This window comes from Acanthisitta chloris, unplaced genomic scaffold (genome assembly GCF_000695815.1).
Source record: "Acanthisitta chloris isolate BGI_N310 unplaced genomic scaffold, ASM69581v1 scaffold9055, whole genome shotgun sequence".
In the NCBI taxonomy this organism is placed as follows: Eukaryota; Metazoa; Chordata; class Aves; order Passeriformes; family Acanthisittidae; genus Acanthisitta; species Acanthisitta chloris.
In genome coordinates, this window is record NW_008674256.1 from 13512 (window position 1) to 37995 (window position 24484).

The following is a 24484-nucleotide window of genomic DNA, read 5'->3' on the forward strand; positions in this document are numbered from 1 at the left end:
TAATGGGCAGGAAGAGATGTGAGCCCTGGAAAGCAGTCTTTGGGCAGCAAGTCCCAGTCACAGTGAAGGTCTCCAGATGGAACCATCCATTCTAGAGAAGGAAGGCCAGGACACAAGTTTAAAGGTAATAAGGAGGATCCTTCATGGTGTGTTTTGGATGAAGTAAACTGGACAGTAAAAAAGTGAGAAAAGATACTGAAAAAGAATGAAAGGGAAAAAAGGTTTTGAAACAGGCAAGAGAGTGTGTGGTGGTGCTGAGGAAGCTGCTGCTTAGCCTTGGAGCTCACTTTACAGTGTGGAGAAGAACTGGCATGAAGATATGTCTATGCAAGGCTGGAAACTACCACAGTGCTGCTGCTCCTGCACCCCATAAGGCAGAGCCTGCGTGGGTGCACAGTGGTGTGGAAGGGCTGCTGCCTCCCTGCATCCCACTCTTCCAGGTGCATCTGCTGGGGTTCATAGGTCTCTCCACGTCTTGGGCATGGCAGTGGTATCTGTAACTGCTGGCATTGGCTAAATGCAAAATAATGCTCTCTGACACTTTGAACGTCACTTTCTAACATTTCAAAATGCAAGGGGTGGAACCTCTCAGTCTACAGCATAGTTAACTATCATATCCTGGTTTTAAAAAAAAAAAGTGGCTTTTCCACATAAAATAGGGAACACAGCCCTGGAAATGGCTTTGTGACACTTTCATAAAAATAGAAATACTTTCTTGCTATTATTGTTACAGCAAACTCTGATTCCCAGTGAGTCTACTGGGAACTCTTGCAAAGCATTAGCAGCTGGAAAAAAGTTTGTATCAGCTGTCCTTTCCTTGCCATCCCTGGGTGTGTGGAGTGCCTCCGGTGTGGAGCGTGACACAACCACGGCCCTGCTGGTCCAGGAAGGGAGGAGCGAGCTCTCTGGGACAGATCCAGGGAATCTGTCTGCTGCTGCAGCACTGCGGCACCTGCGTGTCGGCTCCTGAGCTCCAGGGTGACAGTCCTCCTCCAGACCCACTTCCCTGCCCCAGGAAAGTATCCAGGTCACAGCCCTGCTGTGTGAGCATGAGTGGCTGTAAAACTGGGGGGAAGGTGTCTGTGATGCCCAATTTGGAGTGTCTGAGCCTGTGACAGGTGGGAAGTAGTGAACTCCCAGTTTTTGATATCGCTGCCTGTTTTCTGGACTGTTGTGGGAAACAGGCCTCCAGTTCTCAGGCTAGGAAAGAGCTGCACATTGTGGAGACTTGGGGACCATTTGGGCCTGAAGAGGGGACAACCACCTGGCAAGATACTCTTTGGGCATCACAGGCTTCCTGCAGGCATTTCCTGGTCCTGCCTTGCCAGTCAGCACAGCAGCAGGAGAGGGCCTGGAGAGGTATTGTGTGTGTCCCAACTGTCTTCACAGACATGACCAGCTCCACAACAGCTAAAACATGGCTCAGGCTCCTCGGCCAGGGAATTATCTACACCACACATCTATACCACTGATGTCAAAGAGGTAATCACCTCCTATCCACCAGAGAAGTGAGTGATGTTGCCAGCCTCGTGGCTGCCTTCGCAGGCAGGTTTGCAGAGCTCGGGGTGTTTTGTGATGGCAGGGGATGATGCTGTTGTCTCTGCTCATTAGGGTTGTTCTGCTGATCAGAGGTGGAGAGAGGCTTCATAGCAACTGCATGTGGACACATCACACCTCTCGCTGCTGCTGCAGCTTGTGAGGGGGGGAGTGATGCTTTGGCAGAGTGGGGACGTGGTGTTTTACTCTCTCCTGTTGTTCTTCAGGCAGAGTGTGAGGGAACAGATGGTGGGAGGGCTGTCCTGGCTGTCCTTGCTTAACTGAGCATTAGGAGGCCACACAGTAAAGGTTTGGAAGAGGAGACAAGTCAAAGAAAATGGGAAAGATGACCCTATGGGTAGAGATGAAAGGGTTCACAGAAGGAGAACTCCCTTCTGATTCTCTTCTGAGCAGAGAGAAGAGGCACTTTGCTTAGCTGTTTGTGTGGGAGGATCTATGTTGGTAGCTAGCAACTTTAGAGATAAATAGATAACATCGTTAATGAGATCACCTGCTGGAAAAATTAGAAAAGTGTACTGGTGTTTCCCAGTGCTGGGTCTCAGAAGAGTGTATGTGAGGATAGGATCCCAAAATAGAACAGAAGCTGCCAGTGTCCAGAAAAGCCCTCTGAAAATTTTTCCACCTTGCTGCCAAGTCCTCACAATTTCTTAACAGAGCATCTTCATTGGGCACAAAGTCTGTCCTGGTGCCTGCAGCTCACACACTCTGAACTACTGGGTGCCTAACATATACAGCTTGCACACTGGCAGACAGCAACAGGACAGGCACTCCCTAGATAGCCCTGCAGTGGCCTGATTCTGCAGGGTTTGGACTTCAAAGCCAGAACCACACTCCTTCACTTTTGGCCCCCTTACCTGCATCATACAAGGCTTGTGCTGGTCCAGCATCACCCTAGGTGAACTGGGCAGCTTCAACCCAGTACTCTGAACAAGACAGCTCAGTGAAATGCAGTCATGCAGCCAGTGCAGGGTGGACTGATGGCCTCATTTCTTGCAAAGGCCTAAAATATATAGAAAGCTAGAAGTAGTTTGGAGGTTTGAAACAGTTTTCTTTAAATGAATTTTATATAGAATCAATTCAAAGCACTTTATGACAGCAAGTGTGATATTCATTAGAAGCAGCTCTGTTAGAAAAGAGTTCATAATGTCAAAATCTAACTCCTTGGTCCCAAGGGACTACTCTGTCCCCAGCACTTAAATCTTCACAGCTGGTCCCATAGGACTGCTCTGTCCTTGGCACCTCTCCCAGCTGTGAGGCACTTGCAGGCTGGCGTGTCTGGGTGTGCATTGCTCTGTGCATCAGTACCAGTGCATCATGGAGCGAGACAGAATTGTGCAGTGGCACAGTCAGAGATGAGCTGCTGCTAAAGAGGGACAGTGCAGTCTCTTTATTGATAATATGTCATGGATGCAAACATTGCATCATGACTGGTAGTAGCCATCCAGAGATGTAGCATTACTGAGGCCGTAATGAAGCATTTTGAAATTGGAGTGGCTCTTGGAAGCTTCCCCTTCCATTGATTGCAAGACCCACAAGTGTCTCATGTCCTGGAAGGAGACACTCTCTGCTGCAGTTGTGGCCACAAGCAGCATGATTGTGCCATGCTGCCTCACTGCCTCCTGCCTGCCATGCCTGCATGCAGGTGTGCAGGAGCTGCTCTCCATCCTTCAGAGACTTCAGGCTGGAGCTAAACTGGAGGATGCTTGGAGCATCCCCTTCCCACTGTGCAGTGCAGTGTCATCTTCCCCAGAGGTTTACAGGGTCCCTAATCGAGGCTGTCTGTATAACCACTTCTAGTGCCTTAGCCAGGAGATAGAGAAACTGATACTCTGTCCTGCAAACAGATCTTAGAAAGGATCAGGTTTAAAATGTTCTAAATACCTCCTTTTAAATGTCTTTTCTGCACTTGTGTTGCATTGATGACATAATTAATACATGTTACATGGTAGTTTGTATCATGTCACAAAGTTCATTAGCAGAGCCTAGTTATTAACTGTTAAAAATAGATATTGCCTTTTAAACAGCTTTTAATAAATGGAGGAACATCCTTTATGTTGATAAGCATTTGGGTTTGCTTTATGGTTTGTTTTTTGTAATGTTGAATTAAGGTTTGCAACAACATCTCTGGAAATTTTAAGATCAAGATTTTTAGATGCTTTTCTAAGAGATGCTACCACTTCAGCAAGAATCATTTCAAAGAAGTCTGGTGGTCTGTGCTGAGCAAGATGTCAAACTTAATAATTGTAATGGTCTCTTCTGATCTTGGAATCTATGACTGTACTTCCTGCCATTTCTGTAGACCCTTTTACAATGATAGCTAAAATCAAACAGAAAGAAGAACCTGTCCATTCCCTCCTCACTATTGCTAGTGAGGTGTTTCTCACCTCTTTTTGTAAACACAGATACCAGTGGTGCTGCAGCAGTGTGGGGATGAGGTGAAAAGGTATAAGGCAGCATTTGTTCAGCTGCACATTTCCACATGGAAAATGTTCATTGTTACTGCAATCAGCTTTCTGATATAGGAAGTATCCTGTTATATCTCACTGATTAATGAAGACGTCTGTTACTTCCTGGGCTTCAGCAATTGAACTGTACTTCGTGCTTCAGAGCAGAACATTTTGTTCAGATGTTCAGTCTTAATCCAATTGAATTAATATGAACAAGATGCTCCTTATTCCAGTTTGGTTTTTAAACTTTCATACTCACCGGATGAAGCTAACACACTTATAAAAGAAAATTGCTGTGGATCTAGATGGCTTAATTTTCACTCTGAATTTTGACTTGTATTGTGTTTTCACAAACTCCTATTTAAAGAGATCATTGTTTTTAGTGAAAAAGAGCCAGATGACACTGTTCATATACCTTGGGGTGGAGGGAAGAGAAAGAAATTCTTGGGTTCTATCTACATACTTGTCCTATTTCTGTCAATTTTGATTTTTCTTTCCAGTCTTATGCTGGTGGCAGCCACATAGTGTAAAGGCAGTTATATTGTTGGACACCTTAGGTTCAAGAATAGCAGAATGCAATTCAAGTAGAAAATTAATTATTTATATAGAAGGGTACCAATTTCGTTCTGCAGTAATGTATAGAACAGTTTACATTCTGTTCAGGACACACAAAGAACCTATTCTGTTCATGCAAATCTGTGTTCTGAATTTCTGACATCTGCAGCAAAATGTCTGATATCTTCCTGTTTTAGTAATAGATTGCTGGAGTTAATCCCTCTTTTATTTAAGAATTTTATACCTCTTTTGAGGCATTTTAGATTTTAAATATTGGTTCCATCTTATTCAGAACTGTGTTGCTACATCACCACTGTTGTGGCATGTGTCATTTAATCCAAAGCACTTTGAAGAAATTTGTGCCCTCAGAAAGATGAACAAGAATCAATTCTGGAAATGACATGTTTAACTTCAGCTGTTATACTAGGATGCAAATTGTGCTTCTTACAGAATACATTGTAGGAAATCTTACCAAATAGCCATCTACCTGTACTCCCTACCTCTGATTTTCAGATTCCTATTAAACTTGCATACCACAGCAGTCCCCTTGATATCTACAGATTTTGATTTAGCAGGATGCAGAAGTAAGTTTAAGACAGTAATTTCTCGCTTTAGAATGGAATCATAGCATCACAGAATGGCCTGGGTTGGAAGGGACCTTCAAGATCATCTAGGTCCAAGCCCCCTGCTGTGGGCAGACACAGTTTTCTAGCTTGCATCAAGGAGGGCTGTGCTTGTTTGCACAGCAGGTAATTGCATTTGTTTCTCTTTCTAACAGCTTTGCATAGCTAACAACATAGCAAAAGAGCTTCTGTCCCTTTCTTCACTCATCTTAATGACTGACTTTTAAATCCTCTCATTAGAATCATAGTCATGTAGTTGCAAATAGATTACACAAACCCCACTGGCATAACTCACCATTTGACCTCCTAATGGCCTTACCCATAATAAAAAGAAAGGGCACCTGTGCACACTTCCTCTGACACTGCTTTTTTTTTTTTTTCAGGCTTTGTGACAGGTCTCATTTAGCATGGTCTTCCCAGCCCAAGACTGATAAAGATCTTGCCTACTGGAGAAGACGAGGACAGGACTTCAGTGTGCTACTGGGCTATTCCCAGAAAGCCAGTGTGGAAATGAAAGGCCTGGCTGCATCCCCGGGGGCACCCCGGCACCCCAAGGAGAATCAGCTGAAGGTGGGGACAAGCACAGGGTACATCAGAAGAAGTGGCTTTCAGGAGAGCTGCAAATTGCCCAGTGACTGCAAATGGCAAAGTTTGGGAATGGAAAGCTGGAACCAGCCAAAAAAGGTAGGGAGGCAAATGTCCGAGGGTGACAGGGAGAAGCTGCTTCAAGAGCTGTATTCACTGACTCTAGGAGACAATGTACTCAGCACCCACAACAAGGGGAAATCGCAGTCGTTGCCGAGAGTCCTTTCGCCCGAGAGCATGAGGTGCGTGGAAATGCCTTCCCTGACCAACAGTAACAACTCACTCAGCGTAACTAAGACCCCCTCCTATCCCCCAAACAGAATGAGTGTGGAGCCAGGCAAGCACCATGGAACAGGAGCCCATTGCTTTCCCCTGGTAAAACCCAAGTATGGGAGACCTGTCAAGCCTCCATCCTATGAACAGCAGCGGCAGACTAGGGCACCTGCAGAAACTGTGGGTTTCCAGGACCACTACCAGAAAGACGAACCCAACTCCTACTTAGCCAAAGTTAATGAGCCAAGGCAAGATGCTTGCATTCCAGACTCTGGTTTGGAGCCCCCAGTCTACGTACCTCCTCCTTCTTACAAATCCCCCCTTCACCAAACCGTGACCCCACATTCCCCCAGTGAAGTGCCTAACACTGACACACACGCCAGCAGCGATCCAAAGGGTCCTGCAGAGCGAGCTGTCCCCTGCCAACGACCAGCCATCAGTAGTTTTGAAGCAGGGGGTGACCCTTGCAAAGACAACCATTTTCCTCATGGGAAGCAAAGCCATGCAAGGCGCCCTGCTGACCACCTGCGTTCTGTTCAGTATATTCCCTTCGATGATCCTCGGATCCGACATATTAAAATTGCCCCACCAGAAGGTCTGCAGGACAACTGTAAATACACTGAAAATGCATGTAGTCCCAGTTCTGGTGCTTTGCAAGAGAGAAATCTTGAAGTACAATACAACAGTGCCTTTGTGGATGCATCAAAGTTGTCCAGTTCTGCAAAGGGAGAAAGAACTTCCGACAGCTCCACCCATAGCAACAGATGGTTGGCACCATCCATCCGAGATCAGGAAAATTGTGCCTTGACGGACCAAAGAGACAATTGTAGTGCAACTAATCACAGCCCCCGTAATGAAGCCAGCACAGAGTACACAAAAGGCAAACTTTCTGTAAGAAATTCACATATGGACAGCACCTGTGAGACTGTTACAAAAGTGAAAAAGTTTGAACCTGGAACCGGGATGCAGAGCAAAAAGAGTTCAAAGAAAAAAATGAATGAAACTATATTTTGTTTGGTCTCTATCCCAGTTAAATCAGAACCCAATCTGCCAGATACAGATAGGAACAACAACATAACCCAGAGCCCTGATAAGAATGGGTTTGATAACAATGGGGCTTTGCAAGAACAAAGTCTCTTAAGTATGTCTTCAACGGACTTGGAGTTACAAGCGCTTACAGGAAGCATGACCAATAAAAATGAGTTACAAAAACAAGAGCTGTGGAGACCAGAAGAGTTCAAACAAATGAATGACCTCAGATTTATTCAGCCTGCAAAACACAGAGAGCTCAAATATTCTGGCTCCTGGCCAGGTGATCAGTACAAAGACCAGCAGACACAGACCAGTTTCAGTGAAGAACCTGAAAGCCCACAATTTTTCCATGGTACAAAGCCTGAGCAGCCCGATAGTAGCAAACTGCTGTCTCCAAAGCTCATGGAATGTACAGCATCCATGATAGAGGCAAAAGAGACAGGGTCACCTTCTGATGAGAGAGGCTGCAGACAGAGTGGTTATGGGATGAAGGGTCAAACGTACCTCAGCCAGTCTAGCAATAGTGCATTTTCGAGGACTGCCACCTCAGTCCTTCAGGCTGCCTCCCCAAAAGCCCACCAGAGCCTGCCTGGGCCTGCTCAGGAGAAGGAAAATGGCCTTCCTTCCAAGGGAGATGTAGTTAAGGGAGAACCAGGTGCTCCCTGCAACAGTAAGGAGCTGTTTGGGCAATTCCTGTTGAAACCTGTAAGTCGCCGTCCTTGGGATGCAATAAGTCAGCTAGAAAGTTTTAACAAGGAGCTGCAAGGGCAGGAGGAGAGCATGAGCAGTGAAGAAGATTTGGAAAGTGCTGTGACGTCTCTGCAGGCAGGTGCCCTTATGCAGAGGAGGGCATCCAGGAATGAGAAATTGAACCAGGAGCCAAAACATGGTGGGAAATCACAAATGGTTGTGCCAGAGGTGCCTGTATTTACATCAAGAAGAGTTAAAAGTAAGTCTGAAAGTTGGAGTGTGGGGGAAGAACATGGTGGTGAGCCAGGTTGTGTTGGCTGTCAAGGCTCCTTGCAACCAGGAGGGAGCAGTGAAGGAGTCAGGCCAGCAGATGGAAGTCTGATAACAGAAATGGGGACAGGGGAAGCCAAGAGCAGAACAAGCAAGCAGCCAGTTCATGTAGGCCCTGTCAAGAGAGTTTTGTCCAGTAGCCCAAGCAGTTCATGCTACAGTAATCCTTTCAATAACCCTGTCTTACAGGAGATGAGTGAAGACCAAAACTACCTAGAATTTGTTAAACTGAGCAAAGGTGCAACTCCCACAAATGACACGGTATTAGAGAGAGGCTCCGCAGTATGCTTGTCACTGACGAAGAGGAACCAAGGGTGCTCTGAGCCAGATTTGAGGTCAGTGGGACTTGATGTGGCCCCAGGACCTGGTGCTAACAACTCTGATCACTCTTCAAATACAAATGCAGTGGAAATCCCTGTGAATGAGTCATTGGAGGCAAGAGCTGCAAGAATTTTAGGTATAGATATAGCAGTGGAGTCTCTCCTTCCAGATGACCATGTTGGGCCCCACCCAGGCACTAGCCCTGCAAACGGTGCTCAGGACTTTGAGTCCTCATCAGTGGGGAGCACAGTAAGTGACAAAGAAGGAAAAAAAGAGGATTCTTATGAAGGCAGACGAAAGTGTGGCTGGACAGAGAGTGCTCTCTTTGTCAGAGCCGGAGGACGGTCTTTGTACCCTGATGAATGCCAGACCACTCACCAGGAAGCCAGCACTAAAACACTGGTACCCGAGCAAGTTCTTGAACAACCTGTGAGTCCCAGCCAAGGTGAGGACCAAAACTTGGCTTGCAAGTCAGCTGTATATCAGCATGCAGAAAAGAGGGTGAGAAGCACCTCAAAAGTGATAGAGACACTTCAAGGCAAGCTCGCTTCTCCACCTAGCCGGACTGCCATGGATCGCTTAGTGCGGATGAAAGAAGTTGACTCTGTGTCCCGGATGAGACGTCTGAGCATTAAGAGCGCAGACTCGGGAGAGGAGGTGGATGAGGACAAGTTGTCGAAGGTACAAGAGGAAAGAGGAAGCAAACTGGCAAGCTCAGGGGCTGTTTCCAAGCGTGTTATCTCTCTCAGTGAAAACGGATGTTTAGGTGGAATGGACAAGAAGAAGACTGACAGAGATTTTTCTTTAGGTAAGACCCTATTATGGGAGATCCAGATGGGTACTCTTCCCTTATGTAATGTGCATGATCATTTGCTTATGCCCACGGAACACAGCTCAAATAGTAACAGGCTGTAGGTGGTACTACCCCCGTCTGGGAGCCACCCACATTGCTCTCCTTGTGGAAAAGATGAGTGTTCTATGATCCCATTTTAGGAGTAGCTACTGTAAAACTGACTTGTGATACTGAAACTCATTCACAGAGACTGGCATGCTCACTAAGGTCTTACCTCTGTCTAATTGTCTCAGAGAATGGTCAGGCTAAAACAGTGGAGTTCATAGACAGTCATGCTAGTGCCAGTGTTTGGAAACACATGGTGATTTAATCATAGCCTCTCCTTGAATACACATTTTCCCCCCTCTCTAATACTTAAGTAGACACATACTATATCACAGTTCAGGAGAAACTAAAAATAAAAATCTGATGTTCTTCTATGAAGCCACTGGGAAATGGCTGCATTCAGGGGCCTGGAAAATTCTCTCTCATAAATATTTTCCAGATCAGATGTTATAATAACTGTTACCCCCAGGTCAAATGGAAACTTGACTTTTTCATCGAAGACCTTTTTTTAATTTTTTCTATCTTTTGGTGTTCCTTATCTCTCAAAAGCAGATAAGCTTATGTAGTCCTTATGCATCCCCAAAGTAACATGAGCTGTTCTCTTCCTGAAACAGTTTTCATACAGCATTGTGTTGAATAACTGAAAATCAGTTGCCATAGATCTGTGTAAAGGGATAAATCTCTCAGGCCACCTGCCTAGGCCATTAAATTAATTGGAGTGAGCAAATGTACAGTGTGAAAGTTGTTAAATTAGTATTAATCTCCTCCTTCCTTTTTCCATCCTCTCCATAACAGCTGACACTTTACCTTGAAATCTGCACAAGTTATTCATTAAACCTCATCAATATAAATCAGTTCACAGTTTTCCAGTGCAGAGGGACTGAAATTAAATGGAGCATACTTTAAACTGGATTTATGTATTTCCATCTGAAGAGAAATGCTTGTATGAGTTCAAAATATTGACTCCTGCAGTCTTGCAGCCTTTCCCTTTATGTCTTTTTCTGTATCCCACAGCTCTGTCTCTTTCTGCTCTGAACTGTATTTCTCTAGATCAGATTTTCCAAACAGTCTAATTCAGCTTTCTTGTACACATCAGGTCTAGTATGCCCCACATGCATTTCATATGGTTTCCTCCCTTGGGGTTTCTGCTGGAGTGAAGAAAATAACTGTTGTGGTGACATGACTTCAGGGATGTATCAAAACAGATTGTGTGCATTTTATTGGAGAGTTATTCTGCAGTAAATTAGGTCTAAATTTATCCCTCTTGCTGACAATGCCAGGCTTCTATTCTGCAGTGTGTTCCCACTGCAGTAGTTCCCTTGCAGCCATAACAGCCCTCCCAATGTCTGGATGGCATGGATGTCCCTTCCTGCTGCACACATCCAGTACCACAGGGTAGCACACTCTCACGTGGGGTGGGCAGGTGACTCCTCCACTGGCCTCTTCCCATCCAAACCCTGATTTGCTGACAGCCACAAAATCTTCACCTTGCCTTAATGGGGTAGGACTGAAGATTCATGTTTGTAGAAAGGCCTGATGTTGTGTCTTCCTCTGTTAAATCTTACTCCAGTTTGGGATTAGCTCATTGGTACTATTGAAAGCCCAAATGAGAATTATTCTTGGAAAACCATTCTATTAGTTGCTTTTAAAGGGTAAATATTTCATTCTAAGAGGCCATTCTATTTGGAGCAATGTAGGATGATGTTAGTCTTGTAATTGCAGACTGGGCCGGCCGCAGAGGCTGGAGCCCTTAGCAGACAGGCTCTCACATGTATAATGTAGCTTGGCAGACAAACAGTCGTCTCAGAGTAAGAGCTCTGCCAGAACTCAGTGCAAGAAGCTCATCTTACTATGCAAATACTGCCATTAGAAGAACGTCTCCAAGTGTTCCCAAATGCATTGGATGTCTTTTCTCCTTTGCTGTTTGAAGACATGAGGCTGCTAATCTGGCTTTGTTTCTGTAGAGAGCATTTCAAATGAGCTTAACCAAATGTTGAATAAACATTTCTGCATCAGTGCTACAACTCCAATCTCTGTCCCCCCAGAGGGGTGACATAGCCAGGCAGTCTGGCACTTTTGTGTCCTTGGTTTAGGTGCTGAGGGCATGGGTAAGCTTTCAGGGGATAAACCAAGCCATGCAGAGGCTCCACGTTTTGGTGGCCTGATTTTCTCCCTCCCCCTCCAAAAAAAACCGCCACTCCCAGAAACAGTGAGCACCTGCAGTTTTGTGGTGAATTCTATTAATGTCAATGTGTCTGGCCTTAGGAAAATCAGGTTTCTGAAATGTAAATCCATTTTTATTCTTAGGTCAACCTGTCACAGAGCAGTTTAGAAATTTTGTACGTTCTAACAGTTTAGATAGCAAAATACTTACAATAAAAAATTTTTACCACTTTAGAGGCATCTTCACACACCAGCAGTGCATTAAGCTTAGGAAGATACAGCTGTTCTAACAGTTTAGATGGCAAAATACTTACAATAAAAAATTGTTACCGCTTTAGAGGCATCTTCACACACCATCAGTGCATTAAGCTTAGGAAGATACAGCATTATCCTGGAGTGCACTATCCCTCAGAAACTTTTTTCCTGTAGATTTTTTTGCGTTCATATGGTGTCTGTTTGGAAATACCAGAAGAGGCTTAGCAGTGATAAGCAATTCTGAAATCATAGGTGTTGCTGGCACAGACTCCTTTCTTGGCTGGCCTAGCAAACTGAGGAGAGTGGGCAAGAGGAGTGATGAAGGATTCTGCACCAGGAATCCACCCACTGGGGCCAAATCTGGAAGTTCTTTCTTGACCAGTCTCCCCTTGACATGTGTCTGGATGCTGCAGATGGACACTTGCACACAGAAGCAAAAATTTCCTTTGAGGATTTTTATGCTTGTTTGAATGAAGACATTCAGTCACATCAACACGAACATCCTGAGGATGAACGTTTTACTCCAAAGTGTGATATTTATGTGTGGAACTATTTTCATGCTCAACTGTTTAAATGCAAGTGCTGTGGGAGTACAGCCTACGGGAGGGACGTTTAAGGTTAGCACACATACCCAGGTTGCATAAGAGCAGCAAGCAGCACGCGGCAGCAAAGGCTGCAGTGCCGGTTTGGCCAGGCCCCTGTGTGTCTACAGACTCCTCTTTACGTAGCCCTGGTTCCTCCACACCATGACCAAGCATCCCAAGCATAAGTCAGGCATCTGCCTGATGACACTGGGCAGTCAAACCTCACAAGGCAAAGCCCTTTCATTGAAATCCTATCCCAGAGTCAGGCAGTCAAACCTCACAAGGCAAACCCTTTCATTGAAATCCTATCCCAGAGTTACAAGGGTGAAGGAAAAGGCTTGTGTCTTGCTCACTTCGTGCCCAACAATGACATGAATCCAATTTAAAAATCTGATAGAAGAGTGTCCTCGGGGATTCAGAAGAAGGAAAACCAAGGTGTGGTCTCTCCTGTGACTTGACAGGAGGTAGGCTGAATATGAAGAATAGTGTTAGTAAGCCAGTCCAGTTCTTTAGTGAATAAGGTTCAAAACATGAACTGCAGCTTTGCAGACTGAAGCGAGACAGTCTAACCACAGTGATGCAACACAGCTGTGCTTTCCTGTTTTCTGTTGAATTAATCTGAAACCAAGGATTTGCAATCAAATGAAAAGACCCTGATGACTGCATGGCATAATCACTACTTTAGCTAGCCTTAAACACCCTACTAGGATGCTTTAAGCATTTACTGGTTCTTAGTGTTCAGTACAAGGGGGAGCAAATCTTAGGTCTTTTTTCTCCCTGTCAAAGCATCTGAAAACTAGAAGCAATCACTTAGCATTCAGAGCACTTGTTCCTACCTACCCAAGGCCTCCCAATTTCCATGCATTTGATCAGAGTCGTTCCCGAATTACACTGTTACAGAATTTGGGTCAGGAACGTGGTGTGTATCTTTAAGGCAGTAAGTCCATTATCAGCTTCTTTTATTAATAAAAATGAAGGAAAAGATGTCTTGTTGCGGCAGCTAGCAATGTTGAATAGATTTCACAAGATATTATTAATAGTGTCTTCTTGCTTTGTTTTTTTCAGATACATATGACCCCACCAAAGTTGAAAAGGTGTGAGATGAATGAAGAGGGGAACAGAGAGATTTCTGCTCTACTAAGAATGTTTCACTGATTTATTTTTTTTTTCTGAGTGCTTTTTGTTTGGTTTTTGTTCTTGAATGCTTGAAAATTGTCTCCATTTGTGATGTTCATGGTGTACTGATAATGCCTTTACCACTGCCACTAGGAATTAGCTATTTGTATCTGAAACTGTTGTGGAGACCACAGAAAAATCTGACTTCTACATTGGAACCATCTGGCTTTGTAGCATTTAGGACAATACCTACCGTTGACAGAGTTTTCATCTGAGCTCTATTTCAGTCTTCAGCAGGGCTGATGAAATGCATGAAGTGAGGCGTTACGTTGGTGTAAATGTAAACGTGGGAGATTAGTGAAATGACTTTTAAAAGAATGTGAATCTATAAGCTAAACTTCTAAGTATCTACAGTCTAAACTTTGTTTAACTTAAGGGATTTTTGGCCATAAGTAGAAAGTGCTGCTGCACTATGTTAGGGAAGGGATGTGAAAGAATGGTAGCAAAGACTGATTGTGAAATTATTTCTGACTTCCAGAGTTTGAATTGACTCGGATTAAATACTTACTTGCCACCTAGAGAGAAGAAAAACAAAAACCCAAAAGCTTCTAAAAGATAGAAGACTTTTGTAGTACAGTGTACAGAACATGTAATTATAGTAGCTGGCAACTAGTGTTTCAAACCAATGCAAAGTATACCACTGGCTGTTTTGCACTCAGTATTACCTATTTTTGTTTTGCTGTTTAGAAATTCTTTATATGAAAGAATAGTAGCTGGTTTAAAATAGCCCATTTTAACAAAGTAACTATATTTCTTGTTACAGAATACTATCTATTTTTCTACGATGTAAACAATTGCTAACAAGTGGCAAGTATAAAGAAGTATTATTATTATTATTATATTTTAAGAAGACTTATTCCTCTGAGTGAAGGTGCCCCAAGCAGATTTCACTTGTATATCCTAATGCACATGCCATATTGCCACTTACTCAGTAGTGCTACCTTATTTTGTTCTGAAAAAAAAAAAAGCCATCTATGTATGTATGTATGTACTGCAGGGTTAATTTCTGCTTTTTCCCACTCAATCCTTGGATCATCCTTCTTGGAGCCACTTTCTGAAACACAGCTGAGAACTGTCCTGGCTGATATTGCTGCCATTCCATTCCAGGGATGGTGATTACCAAAAAGTGGGTTTGGATCTACGTCCCAGCGTCGCTGAGTGGCTCAGATAAAATATCTGCTTTCTTTCTTTTACTTTGTTCCCTTTTGCAGATTATGAGTTTGGATTAGGCCAGTGCACAAAATAAACAAAACTGGGTTTAATTCTTCCCTGAAGTCAACAGGTGTCTCTGGGGAGGAGTTCAGGTGTCTTCTTGATGGCATTTAAATACATGGCTTTAAATATATTTTATCTGCACACACAAATGCATGAATTACAGAATTTATAATAAAGCCTATGCATTCTGCCCTTTGATCCTGAATTAGCCTGCATAGTATCTGTGTCTTAAAAGCCTTCATGTCCATTCCTGTATGTTTTTTTGTAAGTACCTGTGTACTAACATTCTTCTGATGACTTGTTCATGTATTTCACCAGTCTATTCTACTGGCCTTTTCTTGGTTTTGGCATAATTTTATTTTTTAAAATCTTCTAATTTCTTGAAATATTTTTCCTAAGTCTGTAATTTGAAAAAAAAAGATGGGGAAAAACACTGATCCTGTGTTTTGGCAGAAAGAATTTCTTGTCTGTAACACATGAGTCTGTTACATATGGACTATTTAAAGCTTGCTTGGAAAGAAAATGTGGTGTATAATTTATTTTACTAACTCTTGTGCATGCTGTGTAGCAATACTTGTTGGCAAACTGTTCCTACCATTCTTATTATATTCACCTTTCTTCATCACCACCTAGGACATCTGGAGGATTGTAAGTAGCTACAAAACATGTTTTGCCCACCCTGACACCTCCCCTCCCCCCCCCCAAATCCTGCCCATAAAAAACAGTTCTGAAAAAGAACTACTTCAACTCTCATCTTCCCACTTAGCAGTAAAGCTGAGATGCCTAGCAAAAACTTGAAAGTTTTAATTTATCCTTGACTTCTGGAGAACTGCAAATTGTCCCAGTCCTGCTACCTTCTGTTCATGTTTCTGTGAAACAGGAGTTTTCTGTGCATTTTGTTTTCTTCCCATGGGAGGGGATTACCTGATTCTGCCACGTGTCTGTTTCACCAGTCATGTCAAATAATCACTTTTCAAATGCATATAAACAGCCAAGATCTTAAAAAACAACACAAAACCAAGGAAACAAGGAGGCAGCAATATTGCAGGGCAGGTTTTATTGACCAAGAATAAGAAATTAAAACCTAAAAAGTGGGTAAGCTTTCTTTAGCAGTTGTGTGTGACTGACCAGTGGATGAAAAGACTAGAGTTAGTGCTGCTTTAAAAGTGGTATATTCCTTTAATAACACTGGTAGTTTCATTTGCTACTATGATACAGACAACTGAGAAATACATGGGATGCAGTTTTCTGAATGATTGGGCCTCAGTGTTTCTACATGGCCTAGGCCATGGGTAAATGTCAGCTCATGGAATGGGCTGGATGGTACTGTAGCCAAACACCTTTCCAGAGACCTTTTGCCAGTTGCAAACAGCAGTCAACAGAAGGCCCCTCTTACACCAGACATGGTTCAAACACAGTAAATTATGACTTTTAGTGCCTGTCTCAATGGATGCATAAAACTGTCTTGGCAACAGCTGTCACTGCTAATGAGCGCGGGGCTGAGCGGGTGCACAGGTGGAGGATGCAGCAGGTTGCTTCCAGTGCCTCCTGCATTGCAGGAACAGTGAGAAGTGAGGAAATCTGCCTTTCTTTGTATTGTCACAAGGATAAGCAGAGCTAGAACATCAGAAACAATGTTGTGACAAGCTGCTGTGCTGCTGCAGCTGGGGAAGCTGGGTCAGGTGGCAGGATACCAAAGGGCTTGAGTGGGAAGATACTGGTTTCACGAACATTCTCAGAAACTCATGTAAAAAAAAAAAACCCCAACCATCCTGGCTTATACATTTTAAAAAAATGTTTAACGTGGAGACTCTGCAGAAGCTGCATAGCGAAAGAAGACCTGCCATCTCTTTACCTTGCTGAAACCCAGAAGAGATGGTCAGCTGGAAGGTTGGGTGGTGGTGACAGCTGGTGACAGGGAGATAAAGAAGGAGCAGAGAGCTGCAGACTCCTGTGTTGTGCCGGAGGAAGAGGAGTGCCCCGGGAGCCCCGCGGGGCCGGGCGGCTGTGCCCGGGAGCTGTGCATCATCCCGGGCGGGCACAGCGCTCCCTCCCGCGGCTCCCGAGCGCCCGCGGAGAGCTCCTGCCCCTGTGCCGGGGTTTAACCCCAGCAGCAGCCAAGAACCACAATGCAGCCTCTCACTCACTCCCCCACCCATGGGATGGGGGAGCGAATCAGAAGGGTAAAAGCTACAAAAACTCATGGGTTGCGATAAAGACAGTTTAATAGAGAAAGCAAAAGCTGCACACACAAGCAAAGCAAAACAAGGACTTAATTCACTGCTTACCACAGACAGGAGGTGTTCAGCATCTCCAGGAGAGCAGGGCCCATCACGCGTAACGGTTCCTTGGGAAGACAAACACCATCACTCCAGATGTTCCCCCTTCCTCCTTCTTCCTCCCACCTTATATCCTGAGCATGATGTCCTATGGTATGGAATATCCCTTTGGTCAGTTTGGGTCACCTGTCCCAGCTGTGTCTCCTCCCAATCTCCCATGCATCCCCAACTCCCTTGCCAGTGTGGCAGTATGGAAAGCAGCAAAGGCCTTGGCTCTGTGTGAGCTCTGCTCAGCAACAACAAAAACATCTCTGCATTATCAACTCTGTGTTCTGCACAAAACCCAAACATAGCCTCATACTAACCTCTGTGAAGAAAGTTAACTCTACTCCAGCTCAAACCAGCACACCCTGGAGAACCGCGGGCACCGCCTCGGCCTCCTTGCTAGAGGCATCCGCAACGTGGCTAAAGTGCAGTCTGAGCAGTGTTTAAAATCAGTGTTCCAACTCCCACGGCCACCGCAGCTAATGTGGGAGGAACGGGAAGGGAAATGCCCCTGAATGACTGAGACCTCCGGGGGTGGAAATGCCCAGCGATATCATAGACCTGACCAAGCATCACTCATCAGCTGCTGACTCAAAAAACCTTCCCCAGGCATAAGAAGGGCTGTTGTATTTCATACCACAGGTTTGTCTGTATTGCGAACAACAGTATCATGTATTGAAACCATCAAGTTTCCCTGACTCAGCTCCTAATGTTGGGAGCAAGTAGTCTATGGACTGAATCATCCCATGACTCTGGAAGAACAGGAATGACAGCGTATACTTAAGGTGGTAAAGTCACAGAATTAGTCTGTCACCCTTCAAAGCCAGGTTGGATGAAGCCTGGAGCATCCTGGTCTAGTGGGGGATGTCCCTGTTCATGGTAGGGGGGGTTGGGACTAGATGATCTATAAAGTCCATTCCAACCCCTAAAATTCTATAATTCTATGAAAATAACCAGTCCCATCAAGCTTATTTGCAGATAAATACTGGAATTTAATAAAATATTTCTGTCCAATATCATAAATCAATATAAATATCTAGGGGTCATTCTGTTGCCTTTGCCACATGGATAGCCAGCTGAATTCTAGTTTTATAGTACTGAACCTTTCCTTTGGGTTAAAACATTGCTATCTTATTCACTGCCCTTTCTTAAAGGATAAAAACAGTGGAGTATTTGGGAAAAAAAGTAGAAATGAAATGTTATTGCATTTTAAATGGCAAAAGTTCTTGCAATTGCAAAGTGGACCCTTTCGTCTAGGTTCAAGATCTAATAGGGGCAAGGGTATGTGAGAAGAGAATCTTTACTTGGCAGGAGACTTCAGCTCAAAGAAGATAGACAAAACAGTGCTAAAAGGAATGGAAAGGACTGACAGCTTATCAGACTTTTGAATGTTTTCTGTAAAGTTGCCTTTTTGGAGGACATTGGTATTTTCTTGGTTAAGGATCAAACAATCCCCCAATTTCCCTCCACTGGCAGTAAGGCACAGTGCTGCAGCCCTAATTTACTGGAGTGAGATTTAATTACAAGTGGAGTCTACAAAATTTAAGCTTTATCCTTCATAATCCAAATAAAGGATCAGGCTGAAGATTTCATGAGATGATGACTATATCATTGAATTCATTAGAAAAGTTGGGAAATTGTGATTTCTTATTCAAACTTGCATGAAAATGCACCTCCCCCTGGGGACTAAATTAAACCTGTTTACCATCAACTCTATTTTTAAAGAAAAAAAATGTTTCAAAGTAAAAGGGAAATTCTGATATCAATAGCAAAGCCTAAAACCACAAAGCTACCTCCCACCCATGCTGAAAAATATGTTTGCAATATGGCTTGCAGAGCTGCACAGCAGGGAGAGGGTGAAGAGAACTTAAGTCAGAATTGACCGACACATGGCTGAGATTAGAAATAAAAATGAAATTTCCCAGCCAAGAGAAACCACAATAACATACAGATTATAAAATGAAGGAGGAACTTTCCACGCTTAACAGCTGCAATCTCAGCCTTCTTTAGAGCTCTGGACCAGAAGAGAAAATAATCATAACCATTCTGAAAGTCATTCCTGACCTGGAAGGAAAACAAGGAGATATATGGGCTAGACAATGTATCAGTATTCATGTGTCTTTGTCCTTATATAATACAGATAATTCTCCACGCTGACTTGCAAGATACTGTGGCCTATCTCTGAAACTAATACTATGTCATTGCCTTGGTTTTCTTCTCTAACTAGCCCATGGGAAGATTTAGCAGGATAAATATAGAAGAAATATGGGTAAGCAATTACAGTACTGTTTATATGATATCAGAAGAAGAATGTGTTTCAAGAATTTTCTTTGTATTTTTTGCTGCACAATACAAATACTGTTTCTGGGCTTACGTGTAAACTGGAGGGGTGCTGTTATTCAAGAGGAGACATTCTCCAAATAAAGGTTTTGCATGGGTACACTCCTCTGTGATGTTGATGTGGTTATCATGGGGCAAAAGGCAGCATGTGCTCTGTTGTTTGCATTGCCTTCAAGAGAGATAAATGTATTAGTAAAGTGTTAAAAGGCTGCAGTATTCTCCAGGGGACTGCTACTTCCAAACCTGGCATCATGACTGGCCTGTTTCAGCATCAAGTACAGAAATTGTGTTTGTTTTAAAGAATTATTTTCCACATCTGCACTTTCTCAGATGAGCACAGACTGTAGGTCACTTGTTTCCATATTGTATTCTGTTTGTTTGCTACCTGTAGGGTATGTTCTACCTCTGTGCAGGAGTCAATTCCTCCTTTACTGCCCAGCAACCAGCCATCTGCACTGGGCAAACTACGGTGTCGGAGCATTTTCCACTCCATGTAAGTGTTTTCCCCTCCCTTTGCATAAGCTGATATGGTACTGGGATTGTTTACTTTGGCTATGTTGCAGTAAAGAATGGCTGTATCTGTATCTGTGCTGATAGGACTTCAAGAGAGCTAAGTTATCAAGTTAGTATAAAAAAATAACTTTTTTTTCCAGGCCAAAGTGTAGGCTACTCATGGCTACAATGTGCAGCTCTGTTTCTTGTCCCTGGCTCACAAGCAGGTTAGACCTTAGTATCATGTTCATGTTTTCTGCTGTGTATAAGCAATGGATTAATCCTGGTACTCCTGAACTGTCATCAAAAAACCTGTGGAACAAAAGACCCACAGATCTAGGGAGGCTGAAGATGGAAAAATCATTGTGGCAGTTTGCTTTCCTTTTCTTTTCACCATCCATCCAACCTAATCTCACTATACTCTCTCTTTCCCCACCTGCTTGAAGTATAAAAATCTCTAGTCTAGCATAATCCCATCTTCCACACAATTTGAGTCTAGAAACCAATTTTCCTACTTTTTTTTATTTCTGTTGATAGGAGAAGTCAGGCATTTTGTTCTTTTCAATTCCTGATGGGTAGTTTTCTTTATTTCTACTCTTCACCTTAGTTTTGGCCCCTGCAGCAATTCAAACATATTGTTAATTACTTTTTCCAGAAGCAACCATGTACATAACAGAACAGGCCTGTTTGCTATCAGCTACAAAAGGCTGAAGTCCCCAGGGTCCAAACTGTCCTGTTACTCTGAGACCTGATGCTTCAAAGCGAGGGGCTGGCCATATGTTGGGGAACCCACACACAGACCCATAGGAAAGGTGAAGCTGTAAGAGCAGAGATTTTTCTGCACTTTCTTCCACCCACCTACCCACTCTGCAAGGAGGTGGGCAACTGTATCAAGGCTGATGCTGGCCCACCACCAGCAGGGAGCCATGAGATCCCTGCTGGGTAACAAAGAGTTATCCAGCAGTAAAAGCCAAGAGCTTTTGCTCTTGGGTGTTACCTGGCCAGCATGCTCATGGTATGCCTCAGGTGGGCAGACATACCTCTTGCTGCCTCTAGACAGGGTCAGAGGCTGGCCAGCATAGTCTGTGCTTCATCCAGACAAATCTGTAGGTGCTCAGGCCTACAGCAAGTCGATGGGAAAGCATAGGGGCAGCTAAGGATGAGCAGAGGATGCTCAGCTCTTACCCAGAAGGTTTCTTGCTGTCAAGCAAAGAACCACCCAAAGGCAGGGCTACCCTTCACCCCCTCTCCAGCACTAGTTGGAGAGTCACCAGCTTGCTCATGCTTGGCCACACTAGCCCACACACATGTGACCCTTGGTTAATCACATAAGACCCTCAGCTCTTATCTTACTCTACACGCACCTCATTTTCTTTATCTCTCCCACTGACCTCTCACAGCCCCTTTGTTTGCCCTATCTCGGTAACAATGGTATGTTACCAGGTTCAATTAAAGCTGTATTATCTCTCTCTGTGTTCTGCTCTGAATCGTCCCTTTCCTGGGGGAAAGAAAAACAGCCCCCTGGGAACCTCTCTGCACCTTTTATGCAGTGAGGTGCTTACACCAGCCTGCGTAAGTGTGATACCTCAGGGGATGATGCAGAAAGGAAGGAAGCCTTTTACCCCTAGAAGAAAATCACTTGTAATAATAACTGAGATCATGGCAAATGTTTGCAAAACAGAACAAAACAAAACAAAACAAAACAAAAAAAAAAAACCAAAAAAAAAAAAGAAAAGAAGGAAAACATCCTTAAAATCTCTTCTAGGTGCTATACTGCTCCTCTGTGGCAGTGTACTTACAGGCTAGTTGCAGCTTGCTTTGCCATTGATTTAATAGTCAGTCCTTGGGAAGAGCTGGGTGGACAGATGTTTTCCTAATTGAGGAGCTTCAGCTCCTCCTCTTAACCCTTCCCTACTCCATTTAGTCTGCAGAGTAGCTAGACTTTTTTTTTCCATGTACTGCCCCAGGTACAGCCTTTAACCTCAGTTTCACCATAGTAGCAACTATGGCCAGTAACCTGAAACCCACTGAGCAAAGAGCATGGTGACCTAGCCAGCTCACGTCATTTGAAGTGGCAGGGTTATGACATTTTGTGGGCAGGAAAGCTTGTCATTTGTCCCAGTTTCTCATTATTATTGTAGCATAATGTTTGGATTATAAAGGAAGTCTTCTGTTCTCCCAGTGGTGGGTCACACTATAAATACCCCAGATGGCACAGGACAAGGAGGGCTGTAAAACTCAGGATGTGGGTCACAGGATGGCTGTCTGCTTGCTGTCTGGGAGAACACGATAATAAACTCTTGTAAAGAGCTCTGATAACACCACATGAAAGGAGTACAAACACTATGGAGGTCTTCGGCTGCTGTAAAATGTCACTGCTATCTTCAGTTCACGATATGCTGCTTTTCATTTTTCCTTCCCTCCTCAGCCTCCTCTTGAGTGCCTGAGGCTGAAAAGTATCCCAAATTTTTTTTATCCTTCTGCATTAGTTCTCAGCTCCTTCTCCCTCTCAGAGCAGATGCACCTCTATGTTCCTGCAACACCCTCCTTGGCCTACACAGCTCTCATACAATTCTATCACTTCAGCCAAAGGTTCCCTGAAGGATATCAGCACTGTGCCAAAAATACAGGGCCCTTTCCCCTGCCCCCAAGGGTCACAGTCACTGCAGGGAGGTAAGTCAGGACAATCAAACAGAGGCCACCAAGCTCCTGTGATAGATATCAAAGAGAAACATTCCTTATGCAAAAATCATCCTTTATTCCCCTGGGAAAGTGAAAAGCAGAATTCATGAATGTTGTCAACTCTTGCAATAAGTGGATGTTCATGGAGAATATTGTGCCTTTTATTGTCTTTTTATTATCAAAATATTATTTGTTATGGTGTTGGTGTTTTAATAATCCTGGGATAACTTTTTTTTATAAGATTTATAAAAAGTGTGTGGGAGGAGTGGGAATAATGAAACAATTGTGGATTAATTTCAAACCTTCTGAAATGGTCTTTGAAAACCTCCTTTTCCCTCCACCTCAAGTAATCTTTTGCATGGTTTTGCTCTGAGTACCCCCAAATTCCCACCACCTTGAACCTTTGAGACTACCAAAGTCTGGTGTGCACACAGATCTACAGAGTGCCTGTAATATCTATTCCAGCTGAAGTTATAATTCAGTGGTTGGCAAATGCTGGGGACTTCTATTCCACTTATTCAGTGGTTGGCAAATGCTGGGGACTGCATTTATATCTATACAGTTTTGTTGATGTCTTAGAAATTACACTGCTTTAGCTATGTGAGTGAAGCTATATAGTTTTGTAATACAGGTCGACATTTCACTCAGACAAGGTTAAAAGGTGGAACTCATAGCTCCTAAGGCAAAGAAGATTCATTTCTTTTTTATTCTCCTTCCCCTGAGATAGGAACTGCCCTCTGCTTCTGAATCAGCAGGATGTGCCCTGTGACACTGACTTTAGCTGGCTGAAGAGCTGTTAATGGGTCCAAAAAACCAAACCCTATTCCAGCCTCCCTCGGTGCGGTCGAGGCAGGGAGCCGAGCAAGCAGCATGGGAGAGGGAAGCAGAGACCCCTGAAACACACAGCTGTTATCTGTGATAAGCTGCATCCTGTGCCATGCTCCACCTCGCTGCAGCAGGGAAGGCGTTTGAACTCCCAGCCCCTTTCTCAGTTCAGTCCCTATCTGACAAACACACAGCGGGCAGCTGGAATAAAAAAGCAAAGTTCAACCCATCCCCAATGACTCAGTTTCTAAGATTTCTGACCAATTTCCTAAAACTCAGCGCTGAGGATTTTTTTATTTTTTTTTTAGGCAGTGTTGGCACATTTGAACCACATAAATAACTGAAGAAGTTCATCATAGCTGTGGGGCGGTGTGAAGCAAAGAGATCGAGCTGAGAAGGGAAACAAAAAAATCTCAATGATGTGCAGGCAAGGGAGTAAAAAAACCAAGCTGCTTTCAGGAGAGCAGCTTGTTTGAGATGATTGCAGCTGATCTCTGTCAGCCACAAACCTCACCGGAGTGTGGCTGTTGCCTTTGCAGCCCTTTGCAGGCTGTGCCTAAACACTGCTCGCTCTGCCAGCCGGGTTTGACTCTGCTCTTCATGGAAACCCCTGGGAAGGCAGTGGCAGAGCTTCTTCCCTGTGTCCTCCTCAAGGACTCTGCATCCTGCTGCTCTAAACCAAAAAGTGTGAGGACACTCCAGGCTTTCCCACGCGCAGCAGGTGCCGTTGGTGCCAGCGCTGTGTCCCGGCGGGCACAGCTCGCTCCTCTGAGGCTGCCCTCGGGCTTGCCGTCGTGGCTGGTTGTTTATTTCTTTTCCGCAGAACAATATCTGCCGGTGAAAAATTATTTCACTTTTGTTTGGCTTTATTGCCGTTCTTATGTAAGGGAAAAGGGGACGAGGTCACAGTTTGTCAGACTTTAAAGCTGTAAAGCCCACCCAGTGGCACAGCCTCCCGGGGGTCCCCAGCGTCCCTCGGGGCTGTGAGGCTTTAGCAGAGAGAAGGATTCCTCGCAGCTCGGCACACTCGCCCGGGATCGCTGAGGATAGCTGGGGACCGTGGGGGATCGTTGGGGACCGTGGGGATCCCTGGGGGTCCCTGGGGGCTCCCCGGGGA

The 24484-nt window shown here is 44.2% G+C and overlaps 1 protein-coding gene across 1 annotated transcript in view; it reads left to right on the forward strand.

Moving 5' to 3' along the window:
- The window catches only part of KIAA1462 (KIAA1462 ortholog), a 15724-nt gene extending 1244 nt beyond the window's left edge, over positions 1-14480 (forward strand). Inside the window, exons 2-3 of the mRNA XM_009075267.1 lie at positions 5566-9221; positions 13379-14480. Of these exons, the coding sequence (XP_009073515.1) occupies positions 5566-9221; positions 13379-13413 (3691 nt within the window). The 3' untranslated portion in view covers positions 13414-14480. The remainder of the gene's footprint in view (positions 1-5565; positions 9222-13378) is intronic.
- The last annotated feature ends 10004 nt before the right edge of the window (positions 14481-24484 follow it).